General features: G+C 34.2%; 3 protein-coding genes across 4 annotated transcripts in view; 1 reads left to right on the top strand and 2 right to left on the bottom strand.

The window, feature by feature from the left end:
- Positions 1-551: 551 nt before the first annotated feature.
- On the bottom strand, positions 552-6157 carry LOC117985247 (uncharacterized). 2 transcript variants are annotated; one of them, XM_069501120.1, is made up of 2 exons: positions 5652-6157; positions 552-4204 (listed from the first exon to the last, which is right to left on the bottom strand). In XM_069501120.1, exon 2 carries the CDS (start codon positions 4196-4198, stop codon positions 689-691), a length of 3510 nt encoding a protein of 1169 aa, XP_069357221.1. In that variant the 5' UTR covers positions 4199-4204; positions 5652-6157; the 3' UTR covers positions 552-688. The 2 variants fall into 2 exon arrangements, with proteins under 2 accessions (XP_069357221.1, XP_069357222.1); XM_069501121.1 differs by lacking the exon at positions 5652-6157 and adding an exon at positions 4566-4590.
- Positions 6158-8149: 1992 nt separating this feature from the next.
- Positions 8150-16735, top strand: part of Tao (Serine/threonine-protein kinase Tao) — a 38692-nt gene continuing 30106 nt past the window's right edge. Inside the window, exon 1 of the mRNA XM_069501123.1 lies at positions 8150-8346. The gene's annotated coding sequence lies outside the window, so the exon portion shown is untranslated. The remainder of the gene's footprint in view (positions 8347-16735) is intronic.
- On the bottom strand, positions 8449-16717 carry LOC117984864 (chromobox protein homolog 1-like). The gene is made up of 6 exons (XM_034971524.2): positions 16569-16717; positions 16116-16205; positions 15224-15347; positions 14431-14577; positions 12547-12725; positions 8449-12152 (listed from the first exon to the last, which is right to left on the bottom strand). The coding sequence occupies exons 2-5, from the start codon at positions 16203-16205 to the stop codon at positions 12547-12549; spliced, it is 540 nt and encodes a 179-aa protein (XP_034827415.1). The 5' UTR covers positions 16569-16717; the 3' UTR covers positions 8449-12152.

The raw sequence follows: 16735 nt of genomic DNA, 5'->3' as shown, positions 1-16735 counted from the left end.
CCTATTACGGTTCACAAGATTAAATCCAATCACAGACAGACGGACGGTGTAGTGTACCTTGATGTGCCAATAGCTTTGCTTTGTATTCTCATGTCTTGAATCTTGATGTGATTATTACTTAACATACCTACCTACCTACTAGGTAAAGTACTGGACGTCTTCTCATTTCTCACCTCTTCCACCAACCAGGATCCCCAAATGACGACCCTACCAGGAGACTTAGTAATAGGGTACTGTTGGGACCCTTCAGATACAGAACCCTAGAAAAGACCATGCAAAAAATAGCACCGTTGCTAAGTAACTTATCGACACATTACCAAGATAGACTGAATATTGAAAGCAGGCGTAATTTACCGTAACGGCTCAAAGTTTGCCCTTCTACTACATCGTCGTCATCATCATCTCAATCCATTGCCGGCCTACTACTGAGCACGGATCTATTACGGAGCAAGGTTTATTAGGTACCTAATCCTAATCTTATGTTAGGTACATCTTTTAATAATAATTTTATGTGCTAAGTACATATTTTACACAAATAAAACTCATTTTTAATTTTCTGTAAGTAGATAATACGAAAATCGTTTATTGTAATCAACAAGATTCAATTAATTCTAATTTTTAATAAATACTTGTATAAATATAACATTCAAATAAACATTCAAAATTATTGTTTTTAAAAAGCGTAGATTTAGATATCATTTTTTCGGAAAAGCCAATAATGCATCGCGACTTCTTCCGAAGAATGGCAACTAATTTCATTAAGTATATCAAGTCTTAAAGCCCTTTCATCGTGGTCGGATAAAAAATAGCTTGGCATTATTTTCAACACCAACAAGTGCCCTTGAATGAAATCTTTGCTTTCAAGAAAATCTTTTAACACTCTCAATTTATTCATTCCATAGTTCCCAACATACCAATCGAGTATAACATCCAAAACATCTGCAAAAATAATATATATCGAAGGAAAATACTTAGCGACATCTTCCTTTAAGTAATTTAAACACAACCTTGCAAAAATTGGGACTGCAGCGGTGTGCACGTTTTTCCATTTGTCTTCCTGGTCCTGGCCAACATTTTCTGTGGAATCAGAACACCCTACATCTTTGTTAATTTTTAGGTCATGTAAAATTTTTATGTATCCTAAAGACAATTTTATATAGGTCAAAATAATATAATTTTCTTTTACCGACAGATTATTTTCAAGTTGGTTTAATGCCGCAGTGTACATAGCGATAGGAAAAGTCATTTCTTTGTTTAAAACAACATCTTGAAATTCTCTGGACATATTAGCAAAAATATCTCGTAAATTATATCTTGTATAGTAAATATTTTCGTGTTGCTCATCCCACATAGCAAGAGCTTTTTCTAGAAGAGGTAGAAGAATTTTTTCGTAACGCTCATTTTGAGCTTCTTCAGTCTTTGCGGACAGCATATACATAGATAGTTGATGGCAGTGATCGTATCTTTGTGCGCTAAACTTCTTTTCAAAGTTTTCAAAATATATTTTTGCCATAAAATCAATTTCTAGAAACTCCAATATGTCGTGTGTTTGCGTGTGTAAATCATCAATGAAGCTTTTACAATTTGCCTTAGCCGGTAATTTTTTTAGAAATTCATAACTCTTCATCCAAAACGACGGTCTAACCGACAGTGGCACATTATCAGCTTTGCTAAGAGTCATATATATATTTTTATTTTCATCGAAATTAAGTTTATCAATAAATATACTCAACAACTCCCATATTTCTAAAATAGCTGATTGCTCGGTTTCTTTGCAAAGCATCTTATAAGTCTGACAAAAAATATCAGTTCGAATGGTACTATTATTACTAGTCTTCCAAATCTCAGAGAATATATTTTTGAGTTCATCATGTTTTAGCTTTGAAAATGCAACGCGAATGCCATGTTTTTGTAAGGATACTGGTGTATTAAGAAGTTCTGGTATATGTTCGCAAATATAAGTAGCACTTATGTTATAAAGTATTGCATTTAAAGAGGGTAGTACATATTGCAAGTAATCTCCTTTTGCGTAATCTAGAGCCACGGCAAGGGGAGGATGGGGTCTTGCTAAGTGCATACATTTGGCGATATATTTGCGAAGGCGCAACTCAAAATCATCAGGTTTGCTCCAGTCAATTTTAGTTTCTGTAGGTACATATTTTTGTATAAAATCCAAAACTTCTTTTTGTGACAGTAAAATACAGAGTCCTTTAATCAACGCAACGTTATCGTTTATTTCGTTCAGATTTTCCAGATATGTTTTCTTGAAAGATTTTGCTAGAGTATGATGATAGTAAATCCGAATTTTTTTAAGGAATCTTTCAAAGAACAAGTTGTCATTTATGCATAATTCGTTTATCTCCTTTTTATATATTTCAAATAAATGTGGGCCATGTTTAAGAGCGTTAATGCAGCTTTCTTCAGTAGGACTTAGGAGAATAGATTCTGCTATAAAAAGCTTTCTCCAAGATTTATTAATATTATATATATCCGAAAGACTTTGGATCCAACCATTTTCTTTCCTAACAATAACAAGATCTTTAATTATCTGTAGAATTAATGAATAATCTTTGAGTTCTTTATTCCAATCTTTAAGTAGATTCAAAACCTTTATGATGATTTCCACAGTTTCATCAAATTCCTTTTCAGTGCCACAATCATTTTTTATTTTTGAAATCAAATATTTGTATAAGAAATTGAATATTTTCTCTCTTTCTTCCGTATTAAACTTATTCTTATTGTCCAAATTTTCAAATTCAAATTTCTGTTCTATAATTTCGGGAATATTCTCACCATTAATTATATTACGTAAAATTATGGATCTTACACATGATTGTACATTTTTGTCAGATTTAGTGTACACTTCCATGCTATTAAAAAAATCATTTAAATACCCCCAAGCTTCTTTATCATACTTGTGAGTATCAGTCTTTGTAACCAAATGATTTACGAATTGAATTTTAAACTTGAATGGTTCGTTAATGTGATGTTCACGGTAATACTTTAGCAAGGTAAGTATATTTTTCTTATCATTACCTGCGCATGTTAGCATTACTTGCAAAATCCATATTCTTTCACTTGGATTTGATTCACTTCGAATCAACTGTTTCAAATCTCCAAAAGCCTTTATAAATGGTGCATATACGTACCAGCTGTATATATTTTGCGATGATGATACATTTCCCTTTAAAGGTGGACTACAGTACTGTATTATATCATCCCATGTCTCATCTTTCAGGTTTTCATCTTCAATTGTTTTTTCGATGAAATATTTTTTAATAAAATCAAATCGTTCCTCAATTGGCAATCGGTTCAGAAAGTATTTTATTTTTTTATGATTGAACCACGAACGCATTTCTTTGTTTTTGATGTTAGTTAATATAAAATCTTTGGCCTCTTCTTTTTTAAGGAATTTTGCAAAAGTGGCTACATCGACGTTATGTACATATTTTTCTGGATTTTTCATTATCCTTTCAGGATTTTTCTCCATAATTCTTTTTGTATATTTCGGTCCGAAACCTGGTATATCATCAATATCACTTGTATCTATAATATCCATGAATTTTTCATAGTTTCTTTTTAGATGAAACATTCCTAGTGATACCTTTTCCCTCTTATAATACGATTTACTACTTCTTATTATTATTTTTAGGAAATTAATAGATTTCTTAAATAATCGTTTTAGTAATTGGTTTGGTATATCCTCATCGTGTTTCTGAATGATATTTTCAATAAAGGGAATAGAGCAACCCGGTAACCACTTGAGTGCATTTTGTAAATCTTTTTCCTTGTAATAGTTGAAAAAGCCTTCAACGCGATTCTCATCCTTTAAATTAAGCCTTATGTGCAGAATGAGTTTATTGAACGCTTTAGATGTCATCTGTGGATAAAGAGTGTTATACAAATATTCAGGATTAATAATAGATGAGTATTGCGGATCGGTTATTAACCAAGAAGATTGCTTGATAACTCGAGAGACGTATAACATGTCTTCACAATTGAGAGCTTCAAGGACATATTCCACATTTCTACTGTTACACGCTCTATCTATTTTGTATAGGTTATCCAAATCAGACTCTTCATAATTTATTGGGGTTATATGTTCAGTTGGATTATTTTTGATTGCTTCAATTACTAATTTGTTGTAGTTTTGATGTTTTTGTCCTAATGTGTCTCCTGCTACTAACAGTGGTGCCATTGTGCCCTGAAATAAATAATAAATTAATAGTAAAGCACAGAAAGGGTTCCGTACCCATCGTACAAGAAATGACTTCTTAATTATTATTTTTTCATGGCGGCAATTTTGAAATTTTTGGTAAATAAATATAGCTATATTTTGTTGCTATACCTACCTACCGGCAATAGAAATGCGTTGAAAATTTCAGGTCTTTACTTATTATGGTTCACGAGATACAGCCCGCTGACAGACAGACGGCCGGAAAGACGGACGGACGGACGGACAGATGGTCAGCGAAGGCTTAGTAAGTACCCAATAGGAAAGGGGGAATTATGTCATTCAAAATGTTAAAAATAACTACAATTGTTACAATACAACAATAACGAACCTTATTGGCGAACCACTAGTAGGTACCTATTAAATGATAAAATTAAACCTACACTTTAGGATCTCAAGTATCATTATCACCACAGATATTACCTACTACCTGTACCTAACTACTTACTTAATAGGTAGCCTACCTTAATGATTCATAGTTAATGATCGATAATTTTATTTCTCTGTTGCACAATATTTTGTCAATAGGTATTATCATGCATAATATTATAGGTAGGTAGGAACCTTATAAGTTTTCATCTAAGTATACCTACTTACCTACCTGTTAAAAATTAAAATAGTCTGAGGAAACTAGTGGAACCATAATTTTAATATCCTACCTACCTACGTCCAATCATACATCCCAAAATATTTCGAAAATAAATTGGATCGAATTGGATAAATTAGAACTTAAGTATATTTACCAGTTACCTAACTACTATAACAAATACCTACAAAGTTTAAACAATAGGTACCTACCTAAGTAGCTATTATATAGTCCGCCCCATTTTTATTGCAGGGACAATAATTTAGGTAGGTAGGTACCTACCTACATACAATTATAATATTGATACTTAACCGTTATCTTTTTAACAATCGGGCTGAGGTCATGCCAACCTATAGTCATAAAATATAATAATATAAATAATCTTTATTTGATAAAAATTTACAAGGTATATATAAGTACATAACCCTGGTAGTAGCAATGCAAAGTTCCTGGCCCCCAAACTAGGATTCCCTGTGCTATGGGAAGCCAGTCTTTCGCCCGAATATAAATAGGTAGGTACAATTAATGTAAATAACTTACTTATAAATACATAAACAGATTACAGTTAACAACTAAACATTAAAACAAATAAGTAGTTTTCTTATTAGATGTAGGTAGATATAAAAGAGAAACAAAAAAATACCTACCTACATAGGATATAGGTAGGTATTTATTATTTAGGTAGGTAGATACCTACATACATAATAATATAATCCTAAAAGCACCTGAATGCTTAGATAGATAGTTATTTAAATTACATAAGTAGGTGCCTACCTACTTCCAAACTTAAACATAAACAATCATATTAGTAGGTAGGTAGCTATAACTCACCTTAATGATAATTAATATCTTCTCAAAGGTAAAAAAGCTCAACACTGGTCTCAGCAGTCAGGTCGGCAGACGGCAAGGAATAATATATTTATTCTTATTATACTTGAGTCTTGAACAGCGGCAACCACAAAAAGGCCACAGGACGAAACACACGAAACAATTCATACACTACTAAAAATGTACTAACATACCGGCTTTGCCATGAGTCAGAACCAATTTAATCAACCAAATGTTCCTCACTCCGTCGCACTCATATCATATTGATAAAAACGAGATAAAAATACAAATTCAATAGTGTTCAATTCAATGAAGAATGTATTCTATTTACAAGAATCAAAGTAAGTTTTGCGTTAAATACCTACGACTTACCTACCTGCGACTCGAGAGATAGCGTGTGGGAAACATGTAACGAACGGTGGACTCACAGATTAGGTACCTAAAACCGTGTCATTTTTAAAAGAAAAAAGTCACGAATTTGCTTTTTAATCAATTATTAATATTATTCTGAATCTGACTCTCCTAGCATAGCAATATCTTTTTCATATACGGATTTATTCATTTTAATATTTTGTTAAATCTCATTAATTTTACATTTCACTCCTTCCTAATTGCTTGAATAAGGACGAAAATAGATTGCTGAGATTTGATGCTTAAACCCAGAGCAAGAGAAATGCTGCCATTACGAAATATGCTAACGTGACTGAGATTCGTACTCGTATTACGCAGTATATTATGAATTTTTTACGTGATTTTTGTATTACGATGACACGGTCAAGGTAATGGCATGTTTACCTTGACGGTAGATTAGGACTGAATTACGGTGCATCTACGGTAATTACCGTGTACATGGAAACACTGGGTGTAGTGAACATAGCGTCCTACTCTGTGATAGCGTACGGCCTGCCTGGCGAGTGGCGCCTGCTATAACAAGTAGAGGATAATAATAATATTTTCATCTCACTCGCTCGGAAACAATCCTTTTGCCCTTTGAAACACAGACCAATAACATATAGGATATTTGAAATCTCAATGGAAAGTGGTAATTTTGCTCCCTAGGGCGCAAAGTACGAGTTGAAATTCGAAAGTGACGAACTGTCGTCTTAGATGCGTCTATGCTTGCGTACCTACCTACTTTAAAACTTTTTAATTTTTTATTTCAACTAAAAATATTACGTGATAATGAAACGTTCAGAAACGCGGTTCGTCTTTACTGTCTTTACTATTTATTATTATTTACTAACTTGTTAAGTGACCCGTAGGAACTTTTATTTTTATTAAATAAAAATATAATTAAACCATTTCTATTTTTATTTATAGGTAATTAAATTAAACAATCTGTTTCAGCTTTATTGAGTAAACAATATAATGAAGTTCATTGAATTATAAAAATGTTTTTTTTGTGGTAAGAATTTTAATTTGAATTCTGAACGCACCTGAAAAAAACTTTATTCACGTAGATAGAATAATAGGTAGATTTAAGTACTGTGTAACCGCGTATTAGATAGCGATAGCACGACGTAACGATGAATAACACGACAATTATTACCATTGTTTAGTTAGTCAATATTTGTATTAATCGATGAACAATATTTGTATTAATAGTAGATTATTAACCAAGGGGATAAAGCAGTGTCTTCTGTCGCGGGTGACGATTTAAGTTCACCCAAGACTAAGACAGCTTTATCACCGAGAAAAATACTCTACTTTTCGTACCATTTGCGAAAAAAATAACACAATAATAATATGAGATAAGCATTTATTTAACGTATTTTTAGAACATTAACTTATGTATGAAAATAAATTGAAATAAACTTAACGTTTATGTATTTGAAGAAAACAAAAACGCGGCAAATTCCTAGACAAATATTTTTTGTCGGAAAAGCAAAGGCAGCAAGCTCATACGGCCTCGTCGGTTTTCGTAATTTTATTTAATAATCATAACTGCATAATAAATGCGTATTCCTTTTTCAAAAAGATGTATAATACTTTATATACAAACTCAATGGTGTAAAGTTCAGTATAAATTTCGGTAAGTAGGTATTCCAAACTTAAATCACATTCTCCCCCTAGAGGATGAATGAAATTCAGTACAATTTTCTTTCCGTTTTTAACAGATTAAAAATGACTATTGTTATGTTCGCTTTTTGTGGCATAGAATGTCACTTTTTTGAGCAAGTGGTACGAAAACTTTTTTATGTGAAAACAAGTAAATAACTCAACTCAACTAAAGTTGCATGCCTTGTATGTAAGTTGTACCTATGTATTCTTGAAAAAAACCAGTTACACGATAAGGGACAAAAAATAGGTTAGCTGCGTCTCTGTTTATCACATTAGTAACTTTATCTGTGCTCTCTTTTTAGTGTGAATGAGAAAGTATACGTCCCTGTATCTACCTTTATTACTCTATCTACGGTCACGTTCGAATTTCAACTCGTACTTTGCGCCTTAAGGAGCAAAATTACCACTTTCCACAAAGGGCAAAAGGATTGTTACCGAGCGAGTGAGATGAAAAAAGTTTGTTTACTTTGATCTATAACACAATCAAAGAAAGAAAAACTCAACTGTTCTGTGTAACAAATTAGGATAAATCTGTCTCATTTTGTCCGATGATGTCAAGTTCTATAAAATAAACGGGACACTCATACTAAGGGACACTCCAATCGGGCTGCAGATCAGTTTCAGAGAGATTCCTGAGGTAAGGTGGTACGGTAACAAAAGAAAAACGCAATATTTGACAAAACATTTTATTTCCTGTTATCTTATACAGACCTTTAAAAAAGACTTCAATTGCGTCTTAATATTTAACGCAATTATTGTTTTATAATCTTATACCATGGATAATGATGGCGCTAACTACCTATTGTTCGCGACAGGTCGAGATGGCAATTTTCTAGTGACGTGACATCACATACCGGGTAAAATTGCCATCTCGACCTGTCGCAAACAATAGATATAGGATCATATAATAGGATAAGATGGCGTACTTAGCAATAAATCTTCTTATCCGCCTTCTGAAAAATCGTGGGTATGCTAAATAGTTAATCAATTTTTTTATACATCATCCAAAATTAATTTAGCGGAAAAATCTTTTGTAACTTTAACAAGAAATAAAAGGCTTTTTAATTTTATTTTTATTTTAAGTGTGTCAAAAGGATAAATGATGCGCGTATGACGCGCACCCGACGCGACGCATTAAATTGTATTCATATTGACGCGCAACTGTAGGCACCTATCGCTCCGATTCTATTTGAAAGGAGTCTTGGCCCGGTATCTATCAAAGCGGAGACGAGCGAAGTCTGTTTGAACGTTGATTCCAATGAAAAAGCTAAACAAAGAGATGTGGGAAGATCCTATTGATTAATTACGAAATGTCTCTCCTCTCCTCTAATCTCCGTTTTGGTGGATATTTACACCATTTCAAAAAATAATCCTTATATATAGTCAATGATATCAAAAACCTGGTTAAGCTGATTGCGTATTAGCCACCGCCGCCGCATGCAATGATTTTTTACACGACAGCCCAAAATAAGAAGTGTTACGTTCTCAGGGTTTATGTACGCGAGTGTCTATTCCACGATAACTTCTGAATGATGGCGGCTAGCTGTATGGCGCCATTTTCAAATGTGATTAATACTTTTTAGGTCGTTTCTGACAGCGCATTCGTGTTTTTATTAAATACGACTAATTTGAATATTTGAATGAAATTGTACCATATCTTACGTGACATACATTATCTAAATTCTCAATTGAGGCAACTATTATAATGTTTTAAAATTATAATGTTTTAAATCGAGGCATGAGAAAATGCACGTATAGCGCATAATAGGCTACTTGACTCATATCTAATTTCGTCCAATAAATGATTATTTATTATAGTATTTTGCTTAAGACAACGAAATATATCAATAACAATTATTAAAAAAATAGTTTTTATTTTTATTTGAAACGCAGAAAACGCTGTCAGCCATGATGTGACGTCATTAAATATGTAAACAAAGAAATGTCATCCCGATGTGACGCGGGGACTAACGTAGTATCCATATATATAAAATTTAGAGTCGTGACTAACTTATATATCAACGCACAGCCTAAACATCCAAACAGCTGATCCTAGATACATGAAATTTGGTGGGTGTGTTCTTTGTAGGTAAAGAGAAGGTATCCACTAGGAAAGGATTTTTTGAAATTCCACCCCTGAGTGGGTTAAATGGAGGTTTGAAATTTATGAAGTCCACGCGGGCGAAGTCACGAGCATAAGCTAGTTTTTATATATTTCTAAAAACTCATAGTAAACGTAAAAAATTATCGTTTTCTCTTTATAAATTGAATAAGTTATTAAGTAAGAGTTACAACAAAGTGATCTTTACAAAAATAAATTTGGGTTGAAGTCGTTAGTCATATAGGATCCCTTTAAGCAAGTCTTCGCGTGTTACGTATATTTATTTCACTGGGCACTCTAATCCACAACTTTCCTGTGGTCTTTATCGATGCGTTTTTTACATTCTCGGATGATACAATAACGATAATTACTATATTTTTCATGTAAACTAGTATAGAAGTCATGTTTATTAAACTTTAGGAGGTTATGCTGTTGTTTACAAATGCATGACGTCAGAGCACAGATAATCTATCGGCCAAACATGGCCGACAGTGTTTTCACCTGTCTAAGAAAAATATATTTTTAAATTAAAGTTTTATGGTTTTTAGGGCGCAAAAAAATATAGTGTTAATTTTTTTGATATAATAGGACAAATATTAACCATTTAAGACCAACTTTAAAAAAGTGTCAAGTAGCCTATTGCGCAGGTTCCTGCGGTAGTGTACCGGTGCGGGTGGGGTGACAGTTGTCACAAGTTGACGACTCGCTGAGCTCTCGCGTCACGTCATCACACCCCTCCCGCACCGCAGGAATCCGTATGCGTTATGCCTGTAAAAGGCTTATATTTTTGGGCAATTAACAAGTTTCTCTTTTGGGTAACAAAGTAATAAAAAAATCGTGTATAATTCATTTATAGGCACCCTATTACACACAAAGAACTTAGTCATGTATCAAATTAAATCAGTACCTCTAGAAGGGCTATTACAAACAAAAATCTTGCTCTATGAAGCTGTCAAAATTAGTATGACACTGGGCATCATACATTTTGAACGAGTTGACCCGTCATGTGGTCGCTGTAGTCATGGCATGCGGCGTATTGCGTAATGCACGATTAGCATATTACAATGACGTACAAAAAAATAGAACATAGATATATCATAATTCTAATGCTAGCCACAGACGATACGTCTGTTTGGAATGATTCCATATGGATTACTTCCAAATGGACGTACTCCAGATTAGCTAGCCACAGACGATACGTCTGTTCGGACGTACGCTCCGTCACTTCGATCTTCGTCTGTCTGTCTGTATGTCTGCTAGCTTTTCACGCAATTTCGATGAAAATTGGTAGGTACAGAGTTAGTTTACATCCCAGGGCCGGGCTACTTTTTATCACGGAAAATCGAAGAGTTCTCACGGGACACCTAATCAAAGGCCAATCTGTTTAACTGATTTATATGAAACTAGAGGATGCCCGCGACTACGTCCGCGTGGATTTAGGTTTTTGAAAATCCCGTGGGAACTCAGTTTTTCCGGGATGATAAGTTGCCTATGTCAATTTCCGAGATGCAAGCTACTAAATTTCATATAAATCGGTTAGACGGATGGGTCTTTCAGAATCCCGTGGGAACTCTTTGATTTAACGGAATAAAAAATCTATGTCCTTTCCCGGGATGTAAGCTAACTCTGAACCAAATTTCATTAAAATCTGTTAAACTGTTGGGCCATTGGATAGACTGACAGACAGACACACTTATAATATTAGTATGGATATGGATTTTGTACAGAGGTAGCTTGCGCCCCGGACATCGGCAACTTTTTATCCCGGAAAAGCAAATAGTTCCCGTGGGATTTTCAAATAACCTAAATCAACGCGGACGAAGTCGTGGGCATCATTTAGTAACATATAATTCAATCCGGACAATATTGTTTAAACGTTTGATAGACTCAGCCACAGAGCTCCTATCATCCAGCATATGTACCGCCGTCAACGCCTGAACATAAACTGAGACGAAAATCAATAAAAAATGGACGTAGTTTTCCCCATACACAGACAATTTGGACGGCGTCCAAATGGCGTGGCGCACGTTTTCGCCACAGACAGTCGGCCGTGGATGACGTCCATTTGGACTGGACGCATGGATTTCAATTCGTTTGGAAATCAAATCTGGACGACGTCCATTCAATTGGAATACGTTTTTCACACACACGAAACGATTTTGGAAGACGTCCACTCCATTTGGATCTTAAGTCAGCATTTTATAAATCTACCTATATTCTATAATATGTACAACTCAACTCTACCTTGTTGTAAAAGGAAATATCAAACCGATGAAAATAAAAGAATCTTCTTTAAAAACCAATCATAAGATTGATGATGCTTGACGTAGTCTTCACAGGACCTGGAGAAATAAGATTATGTTTACTAACATTATTAGTATTATTTATTAAACTAGAATACAGGAAAAGATCATATCAGATAGAAAAAAACCACAGCTTAACAACTGGACGGATTTGGCTGAATTTGGCATGCAGATACCTATTACGATGCAGACATCTGCTACGAAAGGATTTTTGAAAATTCAATCCTAAAGGGGTAAAACAGGGGTTTGAAGTCCACGCGAACAAAGTCGCGGGCATAAGCTCGTTTCTAGATATATATGTCTACATTATTTCATTGCTGTTAATATTTAAATGAAAACCAAAACTATGTTTGTTTGTTTGTGAGCGCACTACAAATAAACTCCTCTTAAGTCATGTGTAGCAGCAAACACTTCACCAAAGAAACTGTCTTACCTAATCTTCGGAAACACCTTCATCTGCAGCTGGTGTGTGCCACGTCAATCGTTCTTCGTAGAACTGTATGACAACTTGGGGACATCGCGCATTTGCCTGCTTGGCTGGTACAAGGTCTGCCTCGTCAGTCCCTTGCCACTTCATCAGGAACATCAACTCACCGCTGCTATCTGTTGCACCTGTATCATAAGCATTTTATCAATCATTAGATAGCTGCATATTAAAAGCTTCCTTGGCTTGACGTCAAGCACGTAGATTTTTGCTTGAGTCAAGCAAACTGCATTTTGACCGTTTACAAAGTTTGCTTGCTGTTTGAGTCAAGTATCTACTTTTTATATTTTTGCTTGACGCGCGAGTAAGAAGAGGATGCGAATGCTCCAAAGTTTAGTTGTGCTCAGAATCAGTACCATTGTCTGGTAAACAATTCGAATTTGCAGCAAAGTATTTACACCAAATAAAGTGATCAACAAAGTTTTTTATTGGTGTGGGACAGGATTTTTAAGTGTCATCTTTATCTATTCTCTATAGGAACCTGGCAGATCCTTACACAACCACTACCCATTAGACATGTGTCCGCTATAGCTTAACTTAACTGAAAACCGCTGCCATGCCTATAGCGTACCATAGCGTTATTGTCGTAGCTAGCAACGGTTTTCAGTTATCATCTATGACGAACCACCTGACAACGCAACACTGCCAACTGGCAACCGACAATGCATTGTTTGGTTTTGGGTAACTAGAAACGCAATAATTATGCCTTCTCTTTCTTTCTTTCACTGAAAGCTGAGAAGGAGCGGTTATTGGCTACCGGCTTAGTAACTAAGAACTTGGTAAACCAAAGCCGACCTTATCTCTATTACGCTAAGGCTTAACTGTACAAGTACTTGTCCATTACACTTTGATCTATCATTCTAAATACAGTTAGCCTTAGAGTAATAGAGATAAGGTCCTCTTTGGTTTATCAATCTTTATGAAATGTTTTTGGTTAACTGGACTGTGGCAAACTATTCGTGCAGGCGTCCACTATAGTTTGACCTATGTCAATGATCAAATTAAACTTTACTGCTATGAACTTAAGGTTGTGATTACTTCACGATATTCATGAAAGTAAAATTGGTTTTATTTTAGTGAATATGCGCGCGCTAGCTATACAGACGGTATTGATACGGCAGCTAGCTTAGTTACTACTACGGAAACCGCTGCGCGTTGCGCATATTAAATTAGTTGAAACACAACTCTGATACCGATATTCGGCAACGGTTAACAATATTGGTATTGAAACTAAGTAACTGTTGATTAACCGTTGCCGTAAATAGCCAATAACGCCCATCTTTACTACCCATGTTAAAAATGCAAGTGTTTGTTGGTTTATTCGTTTGTCCTTCAATCACGTCGCAACAATGGCTTGACGTAATTTTTCGCATGGCTATATAACAGCCTGGAGTCACATAGGCTACTTTTTATCCTGAAAAATCTGAGTTCTCATAGGATTTTCAAAATCCTAAATTCATGCGGAATACGGATGAAGTCGCGGGCATCAGCTCGTACTTTATGAGTAATAAGTATTTCTGCCTATCACGACCCATATTATAAATGCAAAAGTGTTTGTTGGTTTGTCCTTCAATCCCACCACAACAAAGCAACAGATTAACATATACACTGTACAGGAACCTACTACCTAGCTACCTAACTCTGATTCGATTTTCTCAGTGTATATAATAAAGATTATTATAAGTATTGATTATGATATATAGTTAAATTCTGGAGATTAATATAGGCCACTTTTTAAACTGGAAATCAATGAGTTCCCACAGGATTTTAAAAGCCTAAATCCATACAGATAAAGTCGCAAGCATCATATAGTTGACGATAACAGTATCTTACCAATAATTTTCTCAGGCTCTAGGCCTCTGTCAAAACCAGAGGTTTTTTTGTCATCACTTTTACTTTTCTTAGCACCTTTCAAGTCGGGTGTTGCCGCAGATGATTTTCTCTTCTTGGGGTCCTTATCTATTTTGATTGCTTTACCCTCTGAAACATATTTTGTGATACCTATCAATGTGGTTTTTTTTTTCAAATGTTAAACATGACTAACAATCTAACACCCACATTTTCTGTGATAGAACTATACTTCCTATTTCCAAAATGGTGGATATTAGTTATGTACAGTACGCGGCAGAAAGTAATGTACATCAACATCATAAAGATAGTAGATTTGTAGAGCGTTGTCTCTGTCGTTAAGACAGACAAAACGTCAAATAGGTATAAGTGACAGACAACACTCTACAAAGCCGAAATGTCATTCTAATGGTCCATGTACAATATTTCTTGCCAGCATTCTTCTTTTATGTACAATACTGTTCATTGTGATAGTAGATAGTTGTAAATTGTAATGACCAAAAAAATAAAAATCAAAGTTTATTTACTACTCGACTTGTTTTTTAAATTTTTTATTTGAAAGGGTATACTTCCGAGGTAGTCCCGTATAAATTCGATGAAGATCTAATAAACATATTTGAATATAGATAATGGAACTCCTCAACGGATAAAAGTAAATTGCTCACAATCAGTGTAATACAAAACCGTTAACTCTTTTTTAAAGGTTGATACACAATATTTCCTGCCAGCTACTGTAAACAGTTTCAATAGTGATTTTATATGTACTTTAGTTTCTTACCAGCTTCTTTTTTTTTTCTCGCCTCTTCGAAGGTCTGTATGAGGTCAGGACAGTCAAGATTTTCCTCCGGTTCCCAAGTATTGTCCTCATCATTATAACCTTTCCATTTTAAGAAGTATTCCACCTGAAATAATATGTTTTCTGTAAGCATAAAGCCAAACTCAACAGCCAAAATTAATAATCATTTTAGCCATAAACTTATTGACATAATTTTTTCTCCTTCAACAAATTTATCTGTAATCTATAATATAAAAATGAATTACTAAATGTGTTGCTCATCGCAAATCTCGAGAACAGCTGAACCGATTTCGCTAATTCTCTTTTTATAATATTCCTTGAAGTACGACCATGGTTCTTACGGGGAGAAAAATTTAATTCAACATCTCCCTCAGTTTTCTAAACTCTACCCGAGCGAAGCCAGGGCAGGTCAGCTAGTCTGTAGATAAATTACTTTACAACATTGCTACATTGTTAAACATCGTATGATCTTCTTTGACAAAATATAACAACGTACTGACTTAAGTTATCAAAAGATTACAAATAAAATTTTACCTGTTAAATCTTATATTGTTAATTGTCAAAAAGGATCACATAATTTTTGTCAAATAACATTGCTGAGTAACCTAATTGATAGATTACATAGAGAATAATTAATTAATTTTGGCCGTTAGCAATGTCTTTATTTGTCAAAATTTGTATTGTTTTTGAAAAATTAACTATGCTAAGTAACTTATTGACAAAGGTTTTAAGTAGATTGGTTATTATTTTCAACTAATAAACTCAAGAAGATTATGGCTGATAATTATACAATAATAAAAAGTAATAGAAGAAAGAAGTATAACAATTTATTCTTGATCATAGTATATCGAAGTAGGTACTTCAAACAAACAACCTTTCCATTCCTCACACGACGATCTAAGACTTTTTCTACAGAAAACTCTTCCTCTCCCTCTGGCTCGGCACCGTCCTTTTTGTCACCCATCTAATCATAATAATAAACTTAAATTAACAAAAATGATAATGCTTCACACGAAAAACACCGGCATTGTTCTGAACTTTTAACGGTTTATGGCACGTAAACACAGCTTCAGACAAAGAATAAATTATAATTTGTACAAACTATCAGTTCAACTAAAATGTAGCTTCACAAATGTTAATATTTGACACCACTCAGTAAATTAGACAATAATAATAAATAAATAAATAAATAATATAAGCGCCATTTTGAATGCCTCGTCAAACCTAACCAAAATTTGTTAAATTGTAGAAAATAACTAAAACTAACAATTCGAAGAATTAGCAATGTCAAATTATTGAGGAATTAGTTGTAAATAACTTGAATTACCTTTTAATCACAATTAAGTCGATAAAAACAAACTCAGTTTAAATAGCTTCGCAAGCGCCCACCCCACGGCTACTTTAAAAAAAACAAAACGACGCTGTCCTTGGCTGAGCCGAGCTGGAGCATAGATTAATATGTATACGAGCTGGAGCCTGGAGCCGAGCCGACTC

This window comes from Maniola hyperantus, chromosome 9 (assembly GCF_902806685.2).
Source record: "Maniola hyperantus chromosome 9, iAphHyp1.2, whole genome shotgun sequence".
Taxonomy (NCBI): domain Eukaryota; kingdom Metazoa; phylum Arthropoda; class Insecta; order Lepidoptera; family Nymphalidae; genus Maniola; species Maniola hyperantus.
Note: the sequence above shows the minus strand (reverse complement) of the source record. Positions and strands in the feature narration are given on the sequence as shown.